The 21951-nt window shown below is 42.2% G+C and overlaps 1 protein-coding gene across 2 annotated transcripts; it reads left to right on the plus strand.

Annotated features, from left to right (window-relative positions):
* The first annotated feature begins 139 nt into the window (after nt 1-139).
* zranb2 (zinc finger, RAN-binding domain containing 2) lies at nt 140-21649 on the plus strand. Of its 2 annotated transcripts, none has more exons than XM_034583309.1 (10): nt 140-144; nt 12562-12566; nt 17574-17682; nt 18310-18392; nt 18480-18556; nt 18772-18930; nt 19026-19180; nt 19704-19763; nt 20287-20436; nt 20656-21649. In XM_034583309.1, exons 3-10 carry the CDS (start codon nt 17594-17596, stop codon nt 20711-20713), a joined length of 831 nt encoding a protein of 276 aa, XP_034439200.1. In that variant the 5' UTR covers nt 140-144; nt 12562-12566; nt 17574-17593; the 3' UTR covers nt 20714-21649. The 2 variants fall into 2 exon arrangements, with proteins under 2 accessions (XP_034439200.1, XP_034439199.1); XM_034583308.1 differs by lacking the exons at nt 140-144; nt 12562-12566 and adding exons at nt 16589-16746; nt 17427-17479.
* The last annotated feature ends 302 nt before the right edge of the window (nt 21650-21951 follow it).

The following is a 21951-nucleotide window of genomic DNA, read 5'->3' on the forward strand; positions in this document are numbered from 1 at the left end:
AAAATGTTGAAAAATGCCAGACCTCACAATGATAAAGACACTGGAAAAAACACTCCTGGATCTATTTCCTTATCCTTCCACCAAGTTTCATAAAACTCCACTCAGTTGTTTTGAGTAATCTGTCTTACAAACAAACAGACGTGGGTGAAAACATAACCTCCTCGGCAGAGGTAATAAATTGGTGGAATTTACAAATATTATCATTTTTACAGGCTTTACAGGCTTAAACCAGAGGCGTCTGTGAAGCCCCGATCAATGAAATAATAAAGTCAAAGCCAACAAAACACATCTGAGCTCTGCCTAGCAACGTAGGTACCGACTGGCACTGTCATGCCTGGTCCAGTGTTTGAGGGATGCTGGCAGAAGTTGGATTAGCAGTCAGGCTTTGTGATTAAGATACCCACTACCCACAGCGAGTGCCCTTTGGCAGACAACCCTCGGAGGTCTCACACATGGACATAATGATATGCCATGGCGACTGGCGCGCCGCCACTGCCCATTGCCTCTGGTCATGAAAGACAGGGAAAATCATCAGGGGCTGTACTGGCACAAACCAATCCTCTGAGATCTCCCTCACATATGGACAAAAATGGCATCACAGATGAGAGACACTGCAGTCTGTGCAGTCTGTGGCCATGTGTCTGTTGATGTCTTGGGGAAATCAATTCCAGAGATGTGGGGGATAAGCATTGCAACAGGATAATCCTAGATTATTTCACTGGGAAAGGCTCGGTGTACGCTGCAATCAAGTGTCCCAGATTGAAATGTGTCAAAGTGACCAAGCCCACCGACCTCCTCAACATATTTCAGATGAACAAAGTCAGAAACATCGCTAGTCAATAGAGAATATAGACAGATAAACAAAACTATAACATTTGATAACCAGTTAACATGAACATGCCATTTTAAAATGTAAAATCAACCCTCACGGTAAAAAACAACAAACTGAGAGATATTACAAGAGAGACACATGCAAGCAGCCATCAAACCAATTGAAACGGCTGAAGCTAAATTATTGATCCATCTCAGATTGATTAGTTGATAACAAACAGTGCATTGAGCAGGGCTTTTCTCTCATGCAGAGCTGTCAGCCCCTGACAATCCACATCTAAGGCGTCACTGCAGACGACTCGCAGGTTTTTTATTGCTGTCAGCAAACCCCGAGCGGAGCAGACACTCGCCTTACAAACTCATTAGCCAACCCTGACGTGATGAACTCATCAAAGGCATCGTAATGAAGCGGAGATGTGGGGAGACCATTCCTCTGACGTTCAGCGCTTCCCGCTCTTCCCCTGTATAACCAACATGATATGGAGTTAGCACATAATAGAATCAGAATTAATTGTGAGTCGGTATTTCAGAATGAAAGTGTGTCAGGATTGCCACAGAGGACAGAAGCAACAGCTGTGAATGTTTGGATGTAGCTTCCTGGGCCTGGGCCAAGATGACAGACACATGGGTTGCTCTGCGCCACCACACATACACACTCAAAATCACACACACATACACACACACACACACACACACAATGATAAGCCAGAGAAAAACACATCTCATGCTCATCTCATGCATTTACACAAACAAAGGACCATCTAATATGATGGATTCAAAACTGACTGTCCTGCAAAGAAATCAGAAAACACCTATTTGTCATGATTTGATAAAATGGTTGGACTCTATCGGCAGAAAACAACAGAGACAAATCAGGTTGAGACATTTTAATATAAAAGTTGTAACACACAATGAATCATGAGTGAATGATGTCAGAGTCCAGAGTTCTTGTGTGTGAGGGTTTCCATCCAGTCCAGGTTTCAGAGTCCAGATCCAGATTAAGGAATGTGCTGACAAATACCTACTTTACACAAAAATTAACAGGTATGTGCGAGCAAACCTTTTAAAAAAGGCAATTGATTGCCAGTGGAGGAGATTGCCATTTAGTTTTTTCCCCCCAGTGAGTCATGTTCGACGTCACAAACGACCCAGAAACCGAGAAGCTTTCTCACCTCGCTGTCTTGCCAGTGTTGCACCTTACAGCATACGGAGAAAAAGATGATCTGCTGTTGCACGTTGTTCTCAAGTAAAAAACAATAAGTATGCAAATGTTCGTGATCATATATGGAAGTTTGATGCTCTAAACGTCTATACTGCCAAAATAACAAAGAAGAAAAAGAATACATTAGCATGTTCACCCAGATGTCAAGTTTAAAAAGAAGGGCGATAAAAACCTGTGTCTACTGCAGAGTCATCTGACCTGGGAGTGAATGCTGATTGAACCCATTCCCATTGCTGACAAAAGCCAGATGTTAGCGGGTGTTAATGGGTTTTCTGACCAGTGGAAAGGGGACTAAAGAGGCAGACAGGAGTCCGAGCATGTGGCAGTGGAGACTGGCTGAGCGCGGCAGGTACTAGATGATCCAAGCACAAATTAATCACAAGTTAAGTTAGGCGAGATAACAAGTCCTCAAACAACACAGGGAGAGAGGTTGGTGGACGAGTTTCTGCCGCAAGGTCTGGGAAAAAACGTTGGTGGAAAAAACGTTCAGTCTGGAGTGTAGATTAAATGGTGAAACTCAGGTGAGTAGGTGGGTTGGCGGGAGATCAGACGTCTGGAAACCACGCCCGGTCAAAGGCACACAGTCTGGAACAGGGTTTGAATGAGAGCAGGCGCACACAGCAGGGAACCAAGAAGTGAAAGCAAAACAGCATCAACAGACACTATTGTCAGTTTCAGGGGGAGCAAGGAGTCTGTAGAACCTACAACAACAAAATAAAAAGCCCCAGGAAATCTCACCTCTTTACAGTTTGAGATTGTACATTGTATTTACCTTAACGTCCCTGAAAACATCAATTAAAATGTTCAGTATTTCACATTAAATATGTATGATTAAATAATAAATTATTTTCAAAAAGTTTTAAAAAGTTGAAGTTCAGAATTTCTCTTTTTTATCAATACTAACGAAATACTAATCTGCTGTATACATATCTGTTGTTAAAGTCTCCATGGAAAAGTCTGTTTGTAACTAATTTAAATTGACACTGAGTTGATTTAATCTCATTCTGCAAATGAATTCATAAAATAAAATAGACACTGAAATGTCAAATATAACCCTCTGTGATGAAGAGAAAAGTAGCTGAAAGCTCTGGTGGAAAGTGGATTGGAGACATTATGCAGAGGTTAGAGAGCAGCAGTGGAAGACGTCCTACCTCAGTGGAGATGGTAACAGATATCTCTTCAGTCCTTACATTTCATCTCAGGATGATTCATGTGAGTGGAAGTTGATTCAGGGAGAGCACAGTGTAACCATAGTGTTGTCATAATAAAGCTGCAGAGGTCAGATAGAGTCAAATCTGTATCTGTTTTAAATGGAAGTCAAAGGAAGGAGAAAGTGGCTCTCATTTGAATGTTCTAAAATTATTTTAATGTTTTACAACGAATATGAACCCACTGTTTCTACACAGGTTTGCACGAATCTGCATGCAAACCAAAAATGCTCAATTTGGGATTTAGCTGTTAATATGCATTATTTTTCCACAATACAATGCAAGAATGGAGTCAGGGAGCTACTCAGCTTGTTGGAGAATCTGCTGCAGTTGTTCTGTCTCAGGTTGTTCTGTCTCTTCCCAGACTGAATCCATGATGTTGAGATCCGGGCTCTGTGGGGACCTCACCATCTGTTTCACAGATACTTGCTCCTCTTGTTTAGTTGTTTATGACACAGGGTGTGTGTGACTGGGTTCACGTTCTTTGTCGTGCTGCAGAGTTAATTTTGGGCCGATCAGACACCTCCCTCATGGTATTACATCATGGATATGTCTCGTGTGCCTAAAACTTTTGCACGCTTCTGCGTAAAGTGAATATATAGCATGTAAGTGGGGCACAGCCGTCCACACTGATGATTCTTCACACTCAAAAACAACAAACTTTTTTCTATATCAATGTAACTGAGAAATATAGAAAGAAATAACGGTATTTAAATTTTCTTAATAATAAACCTCATCCACAAATATCAGATAAATGCCTGTCTGAAACATAAATGTGCACTGTAAAATTTGATTAAAAAATCTAGGAATCTATATACATATATATCTGTATCTATATATTTATATATATATACCCTCATGGACATTCTCTGAGCATGATTGAGAGTGAATATGACTGGATGTTTATGGGAATGGGAGCCTAATAGAGTTTCCTGAGTGATTAGGCATCCATATTTATGATTCACCACACCCGCGGACGTCAGCTGAACCTGTTTCTGTATCACCATGACAGGGAGTCATTTGGGAAACAGCAGAGGATCGGCTATCTATTGTGTCAGCCTGTTAAAGTCTGACAATAATAGGGCTTGACTCAATGAATAGGTTTCCATATTCATAATTGGCTATGGCCTGTGTCTCTGTGTAGTTTTCTTTGCACGCTTATCACAATAACACAGAGCGATAATCGGCTGTTATCTCAATCCCCAAAACTCTCATTTCAACAGAGGTTATTAGAGAGTGAAATAGCTGGCCATATAGCCCCTCACTATATTCCACACACACACCGATCACCCTCTGATAGACTATGAAATAAGAGGCCTCTCAACTATTTAATAACCCAATTTACCAATCATGATGAAAACATATTCCCACTTAACTTTTCATCTAAAACGTGTCATGTTTAAGTCAAGTATGACTGAAATTACACAAAAGGTGGGGACATCAGTATTAATAAACAAAGTGGCTCTCCGTGCTGACACATCAACACTGTCCTCTTGTGGTGGCACGGACTTAAAAGAGTCCCGTCTGTCGCCTGAGTCCCGCTGTCCCAGATTTGTGTTGTTCTGCCAGGATGCCTTGACATCTGCCAGACACAATTGTGCCCAGCTGTCTCCAAAGGTGGCAGCAATGCAGCCTGATTTGCAAAGAATTTGGGGGGCTTGGACAAGAAAATTCGGTTTGGAATAATTGGACGATGCACCATTAGGCCATATTTATCCCTGTGTCCATCAAGAAAACAAGCATGCCACCTTTATTTCTGCACAACCTACACCAGTTGCATTACACAAGGTGAAAATACAGAAGAATTCACTATGTCTCCGTCCTAAAGGATGTTATTTATTCGCTCCACCAACGTTGATGCAGTTACACTGCAACCCAATCTGTTCTTATAGCGTCAACCCACCATTTAAGAGTCACTAACGGTTGCTCAGCTCTTAGATCAACGTGTTTTCATGTATTTCTAGTATCTCCGAGCGTGACTTTGACAAATACCAGTTACAGCACAGCACATTTCATTTGACTCTACCTGTTCTCTGCAACTATCTCTACATCATATCTTACTCTCTTTTTCTCCTCCGCCACAAGACACTCACTTCTCCGTCGGGCTTACTTCTGCTGCTTCCTCTTCAAACAATTTTTCTCTGGATTTTCAGTGGCGTTATCAGAGGTGTTTCTGTCTGTGCACGTGTTTGTGTGTGTGTGTCTGTGTGTGTGTGTGTGTGGGCTGGTGCCCAAGTCATCCCAAATGACCTTGCATCCTCATTATTCTCCGCAGCCAGGCACTTCAAAGCAAGCTGTGGGACGGCAGAGTAGAAATGATGAAGTGGTGTCGGATCTCACACTGATTCCTGCTCTGACTGATACACACGTTGCTCGCTCGCGCTAATATAGCCAACGTTATTACGGGAGCAGGAAGAGGAGAGCCTTTAAAGTCGTCCTCACCAGAGGATGCTGTGTTTCCAGCGATGTAAATAATTCATAACATCTTGCAACGCATTTGCTAATATCACTCAGTCGTAGTTCGGTGGGCTACCCCGTGTTGTTCTCGCTGTGACTCCGGCAGGCCGTGCAACTCAAACCAAACTGTATGATTCTGCTTGAAAGTCTCAGCCTGTTAGAAATCACTGATTCATACGTGGGGGGATGGGGCTGGAGGCTAACTTTAGAAAAAGGGGTTAATTGCTCAGAGGGCGCTTCTGGTCCGGATCAGTGTAAAAGATGGGGGCACGATTCAGATTTAGCATATAGTCATTTGTGGCTCTTAATATTATCTCTGACATTCCCGCTGGCATCCAGCAAAGATTAGATTTTTATGAGCTGGGTTTTTTTTATTCAGCAGCTACACTGGAGGTAAATCTCGTTGTAGCTGCTTCCCCACGAACCCTCCCCATCCTCCTCCGTCTCTTTCACACACATATCGCCCTCACTCACTCTATATCTGCCTCGCTGTTACCCCCCCCCCCCCCCCTCCTCTCATTCTGACAGGCTTGACATGGAAGTGGTAAGCCCCACTTCTGTGCAGTAGCCGGTTGTGGGCTGTGCTGCTGAGTGGCTGGCACATCACAGCACCTCTGCCTCAGGAGATAGAGTCATTTGAATTGTATTCCTCAGCCCACCGAGCGCCGCTCCGGATATTATCATCAGATGGGCAGCGCAGCACGACGACTCCGACACACCGGTTAAATCTTGACGTCTAATGCAAAAATGAAGAGTCAACATTTTTTGCTGCGCTTGCATCTGATGAGTTCAGTGCTCTCCCATGTGTGTTGAGAGTGGGAATGTGAGTTGGTGCAGGGCCATGGTTGTGGCAATTACAGAGTTCATCCGTGTTTCAGTGCAAGTGTGCTGCATTCAAAGAGATGTGCAAAATGTGCTTCCCCGCTTTCCAGCGGTTCTTAGCAGGTAATTACCGGCTCACCCATGAAATACCAGCGCGGTGCTGGCACACTGGTGATGCTGGAAAGGCGACATAGGTCATCTTGTAATTATGACTCCTTCCTCCTGCCTTTATTGTCTCTGCATAATCAGCTCCATCAGGGCTGAAATAATTGATTCTCCATTTATGCTAATGGTATGGATCTGGAGTGTCGAGGAGCAAATACTCAGCCTTGTTGTCTTTCGGCCGTGACATTTAAAATGGAGTGAAGAAAGTGTTAGATTCCAGTCAGATAGCAGGATGTTTTCGCTCTGGGTTCAGTGACAGCCTTGAGTAGAGGCGCCAGGTTGCACTTGTACTAACCAGACCAGACACTGAATGGGAATGAGACCTTCAGATGTATTTCATCACTGCCCGTTCAGGAACCTTTACTATTGTGTATCAGCTGATGGAGGTAAATTAGATCGCACTCATGCATGCAGAGTCTCACCAATTAATCCCCCCACCAAGCAGGCTGCTCTAAACACAGACTCGTACACGACAGATCCACACAGGCCTGCCTGCTCACCCACAGAGACGCATATGGGCAGATTCGAAGGGAGCCACATTTGCACAAACACCTACAGTCCAAACAAACACATGCAAGAGCAGGCACATGTACAGGCATACAAATTCATGTTTCCTGAACAAGATCGGTTTATAACTAAAGCCAAATTTTGAATCTCACTCTGCCTCGTGGGATTTCTTTTCATCATTTAAAATGTAAAATACAGTGTGACACATCCAATCAAGCAAACGTGTGCTGCTGTCATCTGCTTCTACCTTCTAAAATATAATTCTGTTCACATTGTTTCCCTCTCAGTCGCACTGTGTCAGTCAAATGTGGAAATAAGTCTCAATGTGTCACTCTAGAGAGCAATTTATTTGTAAATATCTTTTAATTAACCTGCCCTTGGTTTGGTTCATATTAGAGCACAAACCTCCAACAGTCAAACTGCCAAATTACACTTCTCACACCCCTTTCATCCAATAACGATGTGACAAAAGCTTCATAGGAACATATCAGACCATCGCCTCACAACTACCTCAGCATCCCTCAGTTCTTTAATGTCAATTACCTGTCAGGCTGCAGCTGATAGGCTGCCGGCAGCCCAGCAGGCCGCTTGTGGCAGGAAAAGGTAGCTCTCACTCATGGGAATTCAAGTTTTTCGGTTACTATTCATAACATGTGCAAATCACATGTACGCCCAGTGCTCTGTCCACAGAGAGAGGTTGTAATGAAAAATAATGTGTAGGGAAAAGATGTTTTATTTAGAATTACTGTAACATTGTCTGAAATGTGTTCCAGGCTGCACAAACATCTGATTTCATCTGTATTGCACTCAGCTGCCAGCCACCAAATGTGACAATGCCAAACAGACACTTAAGAAATGGCCAGAAAAACAAAACCGGCACACCAAAGGAGCTCCCTCCATATTGTTCTCTGGACAGCGCTCTCCCTCGAGAAAACCCCTCAGACAAAGGCAGCTCGGTGGAAGAGGAAGTGTGCGACGGCTTTATCTCATTCCTCCCTGCCACTCACACGGCACACACATCAATCACTGCCCGCCGGCCTCAGATCCAAGCAGCTCCTTGGATGCAATTTGTCACAGTTCCTGAGGCGTTGACATACTTCTAAAAAGCTCCACTAATCTGCGAAGATAACGGTCTTAGATTTCCTTGGTGGGTGTTAATCAAGATAATGCGCTCTGTGTCCAAGTGAAGACCACTGGTCCCTGTGAGGAGGAACGCTGCGATTAACAACAGTGTGAAGATAATGGGAATGGATGACGATGGAGGAGGCAAGTATTTTTGACACTTTGAAGAAAATGCTGCCATTATTCATTTATTTTTGTACAAGAGTGATATCAAAATGGGGTTTTTTTCTGAAGGGAATAAGGTAATGCAATAGAAAAAGTAGATGAAAGATCTCTGATTCTCCTTTAATTTTTTACACTCTCTCTCATTCGTCTTGTTCTTCCTGTAGCACGCACATCTCCATGCCGCGACAGATTACTCATGAATAAGAGCCTACATTATTCAGTGACTGGCGCCGTATTAACCAGGCAAATGCTTCAGCCAGCCTGGTGAAAGGATACTCCAGCAAGCAGGATACATGTCACCCCTTCAAGAGCAATTGCCATTTTCAGTGAGCCCTCCATGGGAGCAAGCGGCTGAGAGGAGGCTGTGATGGGCACAATTTAATGCTCCATTATGCAAATTGATCATCTCAATTGACCATCACTCTGCTAATAGGACGGGCTGAGTGGCTACAGGGGGAGTGGGGTCTTTTAAAAATCTTTAGAAAAACATCCGACCAAAGACGCAGCTGCTAAAAATAAGCCGGGTGAGTAAAAAAAGGGAAATGCATCCCAACTTTCACCAATGAGGCGTGACAGAGATGAGTGACAGGAAGTTAATGGCTGTCTTGGTGACCTCCCTAACGACCAGTCGCATTTAAAAGTCACCTGTCTTGTCTTCCCTCCGGGGGAGATCGGGATGTAAAAATGAAGTACTGCACTTGCATGATGAGTTTCATCTGAATGTAACATTTACACACTTTTACACCAAAATTAGCAGGTATATGCATGTTTTTTTAAACGCAGGTAATTTACTCTTTTCACGTTGCCAGTAGAGGAGTTTGCTGTCCTGTTTTTTTCACTGGTGCGCCATGTTTGACGCCACAAACGCTCAGAGAACCGAAGCGCTCTCTCTCACCTTTTGAGCATTCACCTGTGTGTCTTGTTTCCATCACTGCAGATCCGAGCCAGAGCCGATGAAGACCAATGTCCGTGTTATTTGACCCTAGAGTGAATGCAAATTGTATCCATTCACATTGCACACAATAGAGAGATTTTTTGACCAGTGGAAAAGGGGCTTTACACTTTGAGTCTGCTTTTCTCTTTTGATATTTTCCCCACCAAACTGAAAATGTCATGATTCCAGATCTGAGACAAAAAGCAGGATAGTTGTTTTCATTTCAATCTAACTTGCAGTTGATATTCCCACAAGTGACGCACTGTAGTTAGCACAAATTGAGTTGGATATTCTTCATTTAATGAGGAGATTCTCGCCGTGCTTATCCCCTGGCGACCCTGTGAGGAATCGCGCGAGACACTCGAGTTTCCCTGTGAACGGTCAGGGCGCAGGAAAGTCAGAGTATGGGCGAATTAATTTTGTCAGTGCCTAATTGCTTTTATTGGCCATGCCTGGCACCTCCTAATCCTGGATTATGATGATGCATTAACAGCTGCGACTGGCTGTTTACAAGGCATTTATTAGCCGGTGTCAACATAACGAGACAAATTCCACCTATCACATTAATCACCCCACTGCCAGGACTGTGTCACTGCCAGCAGCAGAGCCAGATGACGCATAGGCTAAAGCCGCGCCGAAGCTGCTTCCTATTTTCCTGAATTAGCCATTGTTACATGGAAATCAGATTACCCCCTCAGTAGCTGTCAGCCCAGCGGCGAGGTGGCAACGGGAAACTTGGAGTGAATAACCGATCATTGTGGGGGGAGGTGAAAGATAACTGGAGGAGAATTGCGGGATCAAATACACGGTTGAATTGCGTCCAATCACAAAAACAATATTCCAGACAAAATGCCTCAGATTGAAGTCAGGTCACTTAATTACAGTCTATTGTTTACTGTGAACCCGTCTCCTCTTCCCTTTCTCCGTCCATCTGTCAATTTCCCCCCTCACTCTACCTATCTCTCTTCTCCGCCTCAAGAATATACAACATCCAAAAGACAGGGCGCCATGTGGTGTGTGAAATATCATCAGACACATCAAGCAATAGCAAATTGTAAAGAGTGTTTAATGAATTATGTTTCATAATTGATTAAAGGCTGGTCCGTCAAATAAGCAGCTTCTTAAATATTACTAATTACTCTCTAATACACAGTTTAAAATATTGCAAGATTTAACTGGTGTTTGGTTTCTGTCAACACTTTGCTCAGAGACACAAAGTGGTGCAGGGAGAGAGTGATACTTACTTTCTTCTGTCTGGAGTTGGAGCATGAAGGACATTGATTTCTCTCCTTTTCAGAGTGGTCCCCAAAAGTGATGCACAGCAATTAAACAAGAGTGTACTCAACAGAGCTGACAAAACCAGCAGAGAAATGACATTGGAAGATTGTCCTCCTGGCCTTGCCTTAATGGAAGCAGGGGTTTGGATATTGCATTTTTGCGCCGACACACTGTGGGCATCATCAAGCGAGATCACCTCTCGCCCTGTGAACACTTTATCTGTGAAATTCTCTGATTCTATTTTTAGGAACAATCGTCCAGTCTCAGACCCAGTGCTAACATCACTCCTCCAATTCTCCGGCCTGTCAAGATCTGCCCCGACTTGACACATCGGTATTGTCAGCCAGGACAGCTCGAGATCACCTGCAAGCCCGAGGTATGATGGTTGTCGAATACAGGCTTCTGTTACAAGAACATGGTTTTGAAATAGTTATTTTCCTTCGGAGGATTTTTACCCGACTTAAGAAAGAACTAGAATGGTACAAGTATAATGCATACCTACATCAAGGCACATCAGTCCCCTTAAATTCAATAAAGCTGCATCAAGTTGTACGCTCTCATACAGATCAGTCCCCTTATTGTGCCGGATTTTATTCCGTCAAGATCTATGAATTAATTCCTGGGAAATGTCAAACACACTATCTCACAGTATAAAAACAGTGATGAAAAATTCCTGGATCTGCACCAAAACTTAAAGAGTTCTTCCCTGACACACACTGCATCCTGCCAGCAAATTTTGACATTGTCTGTCCAGTAATTTTTATGTAAACCTACATAAGAAATGCCAATGAAAAACGTAACAAATGATTCGTCCCTGTAGTTCCTGGGAAATGGATAAAAGTGTATTAATATCCATCCATTATCCACACTGCTTAATGGTGGCAGGGGGAGCTGGAGCCAATCCCAGCTGACATTGGGCAAGAGGCGGGGTACAGCCTGAAAAGGTCGCCAGGGTAACAAAGAGACAAACAACCCTTCACACTCACATTCATCATCTAATTCACTTTCGAACCTCTAATGTCTCTGGACTATGGGAGGAAGCCTGAGGAGCGGGAGAAAACCGGTACAGACGAGTGGAGGACATGCAAACTCCACACAGAAAGACCACCATGCTGCCCTAGTGCATTAATATAAATTGCAATAAGCACAAGTTTGAAAGGTGCTTTAATACTATTACAAAATCAGAACTGATGATCTAGTACAACTTGCTCCATCTTGCATTTTATTACTGCTAAACAGTAGAATCATCACTTTCAAATATTGCCGACTGTATCATGCTTTTTAGTGAGAGTGGATAGTAAGAGGAAGACTCAAAAAATGAATGTGCTTTAGTGATAAGGAGCAGATGATACAGCACAATGCAGCGCCCAGTCTCCGTGCTCCAGCTGTTTGTTTCACTGTCCACTAGACTGCGTTATATGTTTTTGATGGGGTTCGCTGGCACCTCACACTTCACCTATCGCCTCTGAGGTGTGAACGCAGGGCCACCTCTCTGATGGCGTTCGACTCTCCTCTGACGAACGTGCAGTAACACCCATCTATCAGCCCTGAAGTTGACTTTTGTTTGGCGTAAGGGGAGAGTCATGTTCCTCCCTCGATTAATGCTGAATCATGACACCGAGATAAGAGCAGTGGGTGGAGCGTGCCAGCAACCACCATGCCTCCGACCCTTTCACCCTCACCCTATTCCTCTTTTCACGGGAACAGCTCCCTGCCATCTGTCAGCATTGGAAGGCTCTGGTGGCTTGCAGCAGGTTTTTCCAAACCCACATACATGGCTGCCTTTCCCTGTCAGAGACTCCGCTGTGCACGAACCCTCATCCGTGACCACCCACTGGGCTAGAAAACAGCGTCGGCCTCGCCAAAGCCTCATTGAAACCCATGAAAAATCTCTGTGAGTACTTTTATTGACCCAGGACATAATCAGATGCCGGGTTGTACGTCGGCCAGAAAGGGACACAGTAAAGTTAAGAGAGCATTACTGCCAGTAAAGCCACTTTAATGTAATTGGACGTTGTTTACCTAAGTGCTATTTAATTGCCTGACTCCTCTCTGAATCTTTCATGCAACTCTGTGCTGCAAACAAACATGCAACGGCACTGGTAATGTCTCCGTATTAGTTATTCATGGATTTATTTACTTCATATCTCCTCTCATTCTCTTCTGTGCTCCGCCGAAAGCGAGCGGAGAGTATATACCCTGAGCTGAAACCCAGGAGTCGAGAGGGTCCCCGCGCTGTCTGTGAGAAGAGAGGCTTCCTTCATGAAATATGACTTTGATGAAGTAGACAGAACTCCAACGGAACAGAGAGGATTCCTTATCGTCAACAAATTACAAACGTTGTGGGTAGAGGCCGCTGTTTTGGTGCAGTATCAAACTCCTGCCCTCTGAGAATAATATTCTATATTATACTGACGAGTCCAAGAGTCGTTTCCTTTAAACGGAAGGAGTCTAGATCATAAAAATGTCCCTCTCTCGCCTCTGATACCTTATCTTTGCCGGCCCTTTGTCCTAATAAACCTTGCGTGCAGCTCATAAATCAAGTGCATGCCTCTCTAACAGATACACGGTGATTAAAACAATGTACGATTAAAAATGATCTTGTTCAGTCTATCTCCAGTCTACTCAATTAAATAGGACCCATCTCGTCCGAGACGTAGGGGACAAGCCTCGGCAATGTCACTTCAGCGCTGTCACAAAACAGGAACAGAGAGCAAAGGAAACAGAAGTAAATGAGTCCAGTTGGAACACCAAAATGGCTGCTGGTGTGGCCCCGGGGTCACGGACCAGCTGTGACAGGGACCTCTAAGGGTCCCTGACTTTGACCTGACAGCAGATTGGGTGGACAAGGGCAATTCTAGAGCAGCATAAGCTCCAGCGTCTACTTAAGTGCAGCAGTTGTTAAGTATAAATGCACGAGGAATAACTGCACCTTTGCTCCTTCTTCTTCTTCATTAATGGTGTTTACTTAAAACACACTGCATGGTGCACGTCCTGCATGGTTGCTGCCCAGATTCTTAGAGTAGTGACATTTTCTCGTTTTGTATTATTGTTTTGTGTCAGTCTACTGACTCTGTTATTGAACTGAGTCAGATTTGATTGATAGTACTTTAGGAAAAAACTGTTGATAATATTTACTGTTTGGATTCTGTGAGATGTCAAGGACCGAAATAAAGAACCGGATCTGAACTTCAATAGGTCAAGCTTTTTCCCCATAACTTATAAATAGTGGTTTGTAAATTGTGTTCATGTTTCTCATATTATTTCAGCACAGACCTCTGGAGAACCTCGAGGGGACTTCCTCCCTATTTTCCATTTTAGTTAGTTTATTGTGGGTTGTTATTTATTAGTATATGGTTATTTTACATTTGTCATGTGCAGTTATTATAACGATAGCTACTTCATTGTTATTTAAAGCTGTTCCTTGAGAGATTGGTGCATTACTGTACTTCTACTGATATTTATGCTACTGGCAGACACCTCCAACACTTCAATTTAAGCACAAGAATATTTGACATGTTTAGAACCATAACAGGGCGTCCAGATATGTGTATTTATATTGCCAAAATCTTCATAGAGTTGAACAAGTATCTTTTTACTATCACCTACCACATACATTAATGACATTTTGCAGGACCTGTAAGAATCAACATTTGTATATTCTCAATAGTTTTTTGTGTGTCATTTTTGTGCCATAAAGCAAAACCCAAAACTATTGTATTCCCTTACAAGGTAACAATATAGCTAACCTATCTTTACCTATATATATACAGCACCTATAGCAAATGTCTTCAATGCTTGGTGGTATATGCAGAGGGAATTTGATTCGTCTATAAATATTGATACACATTGTAAATACACGGAAACAGTGTCTGAGATGTTTCTTTGAGACATAGAATGAAGAGCAGAATCTGCTAAACTAATTAATGTGAATCTATATTTAATCATGTTTACTCCTGCATTAAGTTGATAGATTATTATTCAAAGGCCTGCTTTGATAAACAATATATCACATCCTACGTGTGAAATGCAGAGAAGCACATGTGAGCACACACACACTGTTGTGTTTCCCTACACGTCAGCCTCACACAGCCCTGATCTAGAGGAACAAGCAGAATGATTGTGAGGCTGCGATCAGAGGACAGGAACCAAAATAAAACAGGAGGGTCTGTGAACATGTGCGGTGTTAAACGTTAACTCTATCTGCCATCTAGTGGCTACAGCTGACATTGTGAGGAGATGGAACAAGCAGGATCAGTTGAGGATTTATTTCAGACGACTAAATTATGAGTTGGAATTTATTAAGAGGAGACCTTGTGGGTTAATGGATCTGGAGCTCAAATGTCACCCAGGCATCCATTGTCTCTGCCTCGATATCTTTCATCTTATAGTATTTAAAGTTATAGTTTTGATTGTTTAAATCAACAAATACTAAGGCAGCTTTTCCTTTTTAAACCCCAACATTAACCACATATTCAGGCCACGTTCCCCCTTTTTACACGCTGCTGTACCTTGTATTCAATATATAGGGAAACAAACCACAAGAATGATAAAAAATGAATGAATTTCAAAACATTTTCACATGCTTAAAAACGGTTGCTTTCAAGTGTAACTCATTTCTAATTAGAAATGATAAATGAATTACAATCACCTTACATTAGTAATGTTCACTCACAAATGATTAAATTGTGTTCCTTAGAATATTTATCAAATATATAAAGAAAAGAAATATACACATACAAATATCCTACATTTAATTATATCACTAATATATATAATATCAACATAAAATGAAATATGAATTTACATCTAAGTAAACTCAGCACGATGTCTTGTTCTGTTTAGTCCACCACACCACACTTGAGAGACGTAAAAAATAAACTTGTTTCCATTTCAAAACTTCCCGAAACATGGCAGCACAATTTAAATAAGTAATATTAACTCAACAAATTATGAAATGTCTCATATCAACATACAATATCAAAACAATGATATTCTCCAGGCCCATGTAACTTCACCACTAGATGTCACTCAATTCAACACATTGAACCTTTAAAGTTGCAGTGTGTAGAATTTAGTGACATAAAGTGGTGAAGTTTCATGTTGCAGCTGAACACCCCTCACATCATCCTCCCCTTCCAAACATGAAAGAGAACCTGTGGTGACCTTCACTTTTTATAAAAACTCAAAGGGTGTTTAGTTTGTCCAGTCTGGGCTACTACAAGAAACATGGAGGCCTACAGAGAGAGGACCCCCCCTGATGTAAATATAAAGTATTTCAATTTAAAGGCCCTATTGTAGGGTAAATAAAACAACAATTTGTGTAATTTAGATGAAACACAGATTATTTTAAATTAGATTTCTGTCAATAGATCCCTTTCACCTAAATCTTACACACTGAACCTTTAAAGTTACATTTGTCAATATCAGATGTGAAGAACTGATGATGAATTATACTTGATGCATGGACCACTGGTGTGTAAGAGCAGGTTTATTTACATATTACTGTGTAGATGATAGTGCATTGTAGTAGATATTTGTATTATGTGTGACTAACTCTCATCTTTTATTGACTGAAGAAAAGAATCCCGTGAGTGTGACACCATCAGTTAAGTCTTTAGATTAAAACACTTAATGTGTCTTTTGAACTTTTCTCAACAAAACAGCTACGTCCTTTGTCAGTGTTGCATTCAAACACCTCCAGGAATATCTTTCTATTATACAACCTCATCGTGTGAAGTCACGTACAAAATAATAAATGTGTTATTAGCGTCCAAAACACACGCCCGACACAACTCTTGGCCACATTCACTTTGCACTGTAAACACCACAGTCAATATTTTCCCAGATGTCCTTCGCAGAGAAAGTTGAGTTGTCAGAGGTACGGGGAGCACGTGAACGCAGCAGCGCAGAGAGGTGGACTGAACACACGGATCTCACACGGACACATCGAGCGCTCCAATGTTAACAGACAGCAACATGTCGGGGAAGAGCTTTCGGGTCAGCGACGGAGACTGGATCTGTCCTGATAAAAAGTACGTGCCCCTGACGCGTGGATCAAACCAAAAAATTCCACGCTAGGTGCTGTAGTTCAGGTGGAAACCTCCGATTGATTTGTCAACCGTGCTAGCAAGCTAACGGTGGCTAGCTCGGGCCTCTTAGCATTTGTCTGACGCTAGCTAGCTAAGCACACAAGCTAACAGTCGCCTTCATTTCTTAGTTCCCTGCTCTTTAGCAACACCACGAGCAGGATCAACGCCACGTATCAACTATGCATCAGGGAGTGGGGGGGCACACGTCATGTTTTCATGCCACTGAGGGTCGATTTAAGTTGTGGGGACGCGCGTACTTTCTGGACAGCAATGCTAGCTGTCGTTAGCTCGTGTGGGCTGAGGTTAGATCTGGTGTGGGTGCTGGTTTCACTGGTGTAGGAGGTAAGTTGTCACGACTGCAACTTTAACGTGGAGTCAGACGTATCACGTTGCGGGTGATCTGCGTTCACGTCGCCACAAGTGACGGACAAGCCAGCTGCAGAGGCCAGAGATCAGCCCCCCCCCCCCAACACACACACAACTCACTAGTGCTGTGGCACGTCAACACAATAGTTAAAACATCACCAATCCACTGGCGTGCGTTTGTTGGAACTTGTCCATTTTTCTTGTCCGCTGGAATGATTTCGTAACATGCTCCGTATCTTCTGTGTGTTTTTTTGCAGGTGTGGTAACGTGAATTTTGCCAGAAGAACAAGCTGTAACAGATGTGGTAGGGGTGAGTCCGTTATGCCTCCACTGTACATCTTGCAGAATACCTTCTCCCAGGAAAAGCTGCCATTACTAACACACGTTGTTTTGTTTCTCCACAGAGAAAACCACAGAGGCAAAGATGATGAAAGCAGGTGGAACGGAGATTGGGAAAACCCTGGCCGAGAAGAGCCGAGGCCTCTTCAGTGCAAATGACTGGCAATGCAAAACGTGTGTATTTATTGTAACGTTCAGTGAGGCGTCTCCATCAAACACCCGTGTTATATCTGATATGAAGCCTAACACATTCATTGCATTAAAACATGAATTAGTAACAGCTAAATCGTGTAGTTGACCATTGGTTTTGTAGTCCATGACTTTTTGTTCTCAGGTGAGGTTCATGATAACTTGACTGGCACCCAGAAATCACATACAACGTCCAGCAGTCCTCTTTAATTCAAGCTGCACCAAAATGTACACACACCTAGATATCGTTCCCTAAATGTTCCTGATTTATGTATTCAAGATCTATGAATTGTTTCATAGGACAGTGGTGAAAATGTTAAACGCCCTGTCTCTGGAAATATCCACCCCCGATCTGAATCGCCACCAACATTTAATGGTTTCTTTCATCACCCGTACCACTTCCTTCCCCCTGGTTTAAAATGTGTTGATGTGTTGTTTTTGTGTAGTTTTGCTGTCAAACAAATAAACTAAGATTCAAACCAACAACAAACACCGACAGTAATAACAACATAACATCCTAAGGAGGCTTGGTAAACATATTTCACAAGTTCATCATGTTTACTTTTTGACATAATATATTTAATGTTTTTTTTCCCTACTTGTTCCATAAAGATGTGGCAACGTGAACTGGGCGAGACGGTCAGAGTGCAACATGTGTAACACACCTAAATATGCCAAGCTTGAGGAGAGAACAGGTAACGTGACACGTCTTCAGTTAGCCCGTTTCTTTCTCCTTTTGAATATCAGTTCCCGACTTCTTATTTTCTCTCATCTGCTCACAGGTTATGGTGGCGGGTTCAATGAAAGGGAGAATGTAGAATACATTGAACGTGAGGAATCTGATGGTGAATATGACGAGGTGAGATTAAAATGGTGCCGAGTCATCTATCGGATGTAATGTTTGATCATTGAGACACTTCAGCCATTTTGTGATCTTGTTCTGATGAGTTGGCAAATGTTGAAATAAGACACATGGTTTCCTACACGTAAACCAGCCAATATTCATTGTTGCATGTGTTGCATATGCAGATGCTACATTTACTGATGTGGAATGTGTTGTGCTTTCTACTGCAGTTTGGTCGGAAAAAGAAAAAGTTTCGTGGAAAGACCAACAGCACATCTTCCTCAAAAGAAGTTGAAAAGAAAGTAGTAGTTGCAAAACGTGAAGAAGACGAGGAGGAAGAAGATGATGACGAAGAGGAAGAGGGTGACCTGTCCAAGTACAAACTGGATGTAAGAATGAAGGCTGGAGATTCAAGAGCACAAATCAAAACAATAACAAATATGAATGTTCTTAAAAAATGTATTAAAAACACTTCTGTCACCAGGATGATGATGATGAAGATGGAGACCTGTCAAAGTACGACCTGGTCGCCAGCGATGAAGAAGAGAAGCCAGCCAAGAAAAAGAGCAGCCGCTCGGGCTCGTCCCGTTCCGGCTCGTCGTCCCGCTCCTCCAGCTCCAGTTCACGGTCGAGGTCCAGGTAAAAGGGTACAGGTCAAGGGTAACTCCGGGCAAAATGTCAGTATCAGTTCAATCTTCCTTCTGATTCACTGATCAACATCAATTTAATGTCCTGTTCTGCTGACGTGTTGTTGTGCCTTCCTCTGAACCCCCTCCCCCTGCTGTTAGATGAGTGATGTGCAAATGGCATTATTGTTTTTAATGATATTTATTGTGTTTGGTTTTAAGATGAAAGGAATTGTTTATCTGTAGTGTTGCTCCAAAGACTCACAACGTTTTACTTATGCATTCTTTATCTATTGACTCACCTGCTTCAGTTAGATTCTGTAATATTTGTTATCTTTCTATTACTGCAGTCAACCCACAGATATATATTGTTTGTCATCTGAATATGTTCTAGTGAGACTAGTTGCTGTCAAAAAACTTTTTTTAAATTTAAAGTAAAGTTAAATAGTTGACCTGTGAATTGCTACATTAACTACTTATGTAGCCGTGTTTCTGTTTGGAAAATATTGGAAAGATTCTGTCTTTTTGTCTTTCAGATCTGGCTCTAGAAGCTCATCCAGCTCCAGATCTGGATCTCGCTCCAGGTCCCACTCCAGGTGAATGAGGTGGCATGCACTCTCTCCCTTTAGAGAGTGTATGTATGTGTGGGGCTGTACGCTCCAGAGCACTCCTATTCACTAGTTAAAGTTTGAACACAGGCTGCACTGTGATTACTCCACACAGAGTCACTCTTCTTCAATCTGCTGATTGTTATTTTGGTCACGAGTCAAACTTTTAGGATGGGTTTCAATCACTTGATGTGGTTTTGCTCCTGGTGTCAGTCAGGCCACAATTGAAATACTGCAGTTTTGGTTTCAGTTTGAAAGTTACAAAGGCTCAGAAGGCTGAATAGACTCTGGGGTCTTCATCAAGCATCTCTCAGCAGTGGTGTTCTAAATCTCTTCGTGTTTAAAGCTAAATATTTACTTCAATCAGTGAGATATACACCGTTCAGGGTAGATTTTTTTCTCCGAAGCATAAGTCAGTGACCTTATTCAGAGAAGCTTGATAAATGCCCATCCTGGTGATGCTCTTGCCTGGACCTTACTGACCTCAGTGCTTGGTTTATTCCTCCAAAAGATCCAGCTCCAGGTCTGGAAAGGGCTCCTCTCCCCGGAAGAGGTCCCGCTCGCCCTCCTCCTCACCCGAGAGGACACAGAAGCGCAGCCGCTCCAGGTCCTCATCTGGAGGGAGGAAACGCAGGCGCTCTAGATCACGTTCGTCCGAAAGGTTTGGGTTCTGCGGAATACCACACTGGCACTGATTATTATTGTCTCTCGGCTCGCTTATAAGAGTTAAAATTCACAGAAATATGTTCACATTTTGCCCTGTTAAATATATATATATATTTTTCTTTTTATCGTACTTTTTGTTTGCACAACTGAATCATCAATAACTGAGCCGCCCGCTGACCTTGTTCTTCTTCCCATGATGTTTGTGTGATTTCAGGTGCCGTGGCCAGTCCTCCGGATCCTCACATTCTGGCTCCAGTTCAAAAAAGGCATAACTTTATTGCAGCCTTTTAAAAACGACAAAAGGAACCTTAGTACAAGTGCATGTTGTGTTGTAAGGAAAAAAAAAACAACCACATCCATTGAGTATGCTGTTCATTTTCACACAACCTCCCAAAGTCTTATTTCCCTTAAAAGAAAACGGCGGCAGCGTGAATTCTCTCCGTTACCAACCATGCTCCTTTTCAAAATCATATACACCCCCAACCTGTGACAAGTGTAACTATAGGTGTCCAATAAACATAACTGGTCCTATAAGAAAATCAGATAAACTGTGAAGAGGCTGTATCCCATTTAAATGCTTAATATCTTAATGGCAGTACATTTTATTCTACTCAACTGTGGGGGGAAATGAAATTATAATTTTTTTTGGTGCGGGGAAACATCTGAGATTGTGTTTTTAAAAGTCGGTTCTTTCTTTGTTGTGTCATTACATGCAGTCAAATTTTAATTTTAATTTTTTTAAGAAAAGAGTAAAAAAGTACTTAAGCACCAAGTTAGAAAACGAGATGTAGCAATGACATTTGGCCCGTTTGTTTGATTTTCTTGATATATGCAAATTTTGTTTTTGTGTTTTCAAGGTAAGTATTTTCCTTTTTGATATTGCTTGGTTTGCGTAAATGGAGAAAGTTCAACATTCTTTGGTCAATGGAAAAAATGCTTCATGTGTACGTACGGATGCATGAACTACATTTTTATTTTATTTTGCTTAACACAGTTGAGGCCTACTTAACAACTCAGTTATCCCTCTTCTTTTTTCACCTTTGAAACTAATTCAAATTAAGACAGATTTTTGTTCTCCAGATTAGTGCAAAAAGTTATAACAGTAACAACCCTTTTGTCCCAATTAATAGTAGAATGCCATTACAGTCTTTTTACTGGTGAAACAACTAGAGTGTACACGTGTAAATAAAATCCTGTCGCCATTGTTTATTGTTTGTCTTTTATTTGACCAAGGTAAGGATTGTATTTGACGCCGAGCACTGTTTTGATGTTTGTTAAATGTGGCTGTGTATAAATGATCCTGGAACATTTACAACAATTGTTCTGAGGACATTGGTGTGACAGGAAATAAGACGGAGATGTCAGAGATAGTAACACAGTTATCTAATGGAAGTTTATGAAGGCGCCATCTAACGAATGGTTATTTTAATGGTCAGTTAAATCTGTATATATATTAAAGCTATTAACAGGTTAGTAGTACAATTGTTTACATTTACCCATTTTTATCAGT

Source organism: Hippoglossus hippoglossus, chromosome 4 (assembly GCF_009819705.1).
Source record: "Hippoglossus hippoglossus isolate fHipHip1 chromosome 4, fHipHip1.pri, whole genome shotgun sequence".
NCBI classification, from domain to species: domain Eukaryota; kingdom Metazoa; phylum Chordata; class Actinopteri; order Pleuronectiformes; family Pleuronectidae; genus Hippoglossus; species Hippoglossus hippoglossus.

Coding starts and splice junctions, on each gene's coding strand:
- zranb2 (XM_034583308.1), top strand. CDS start 16,673: ATGTTAACAGACAGCAACATGTCGGGGAAGAGCTTTCGGGTCAGCGAC. Junction 18,557..18,771: donor CTGATGGTGAATATGACGAG/GTGAGATTAAAA, acceptor TTTCTACTGCAG/TTTGGTCGGAAAAAGAAAAA. Junction 18,931..19,025: donor TGTCCAAGTACAAACTGGAT/GTAAGAATGAAG, acceptor TTCTGTCACCAG/GATGATGATGATGAAGATGG.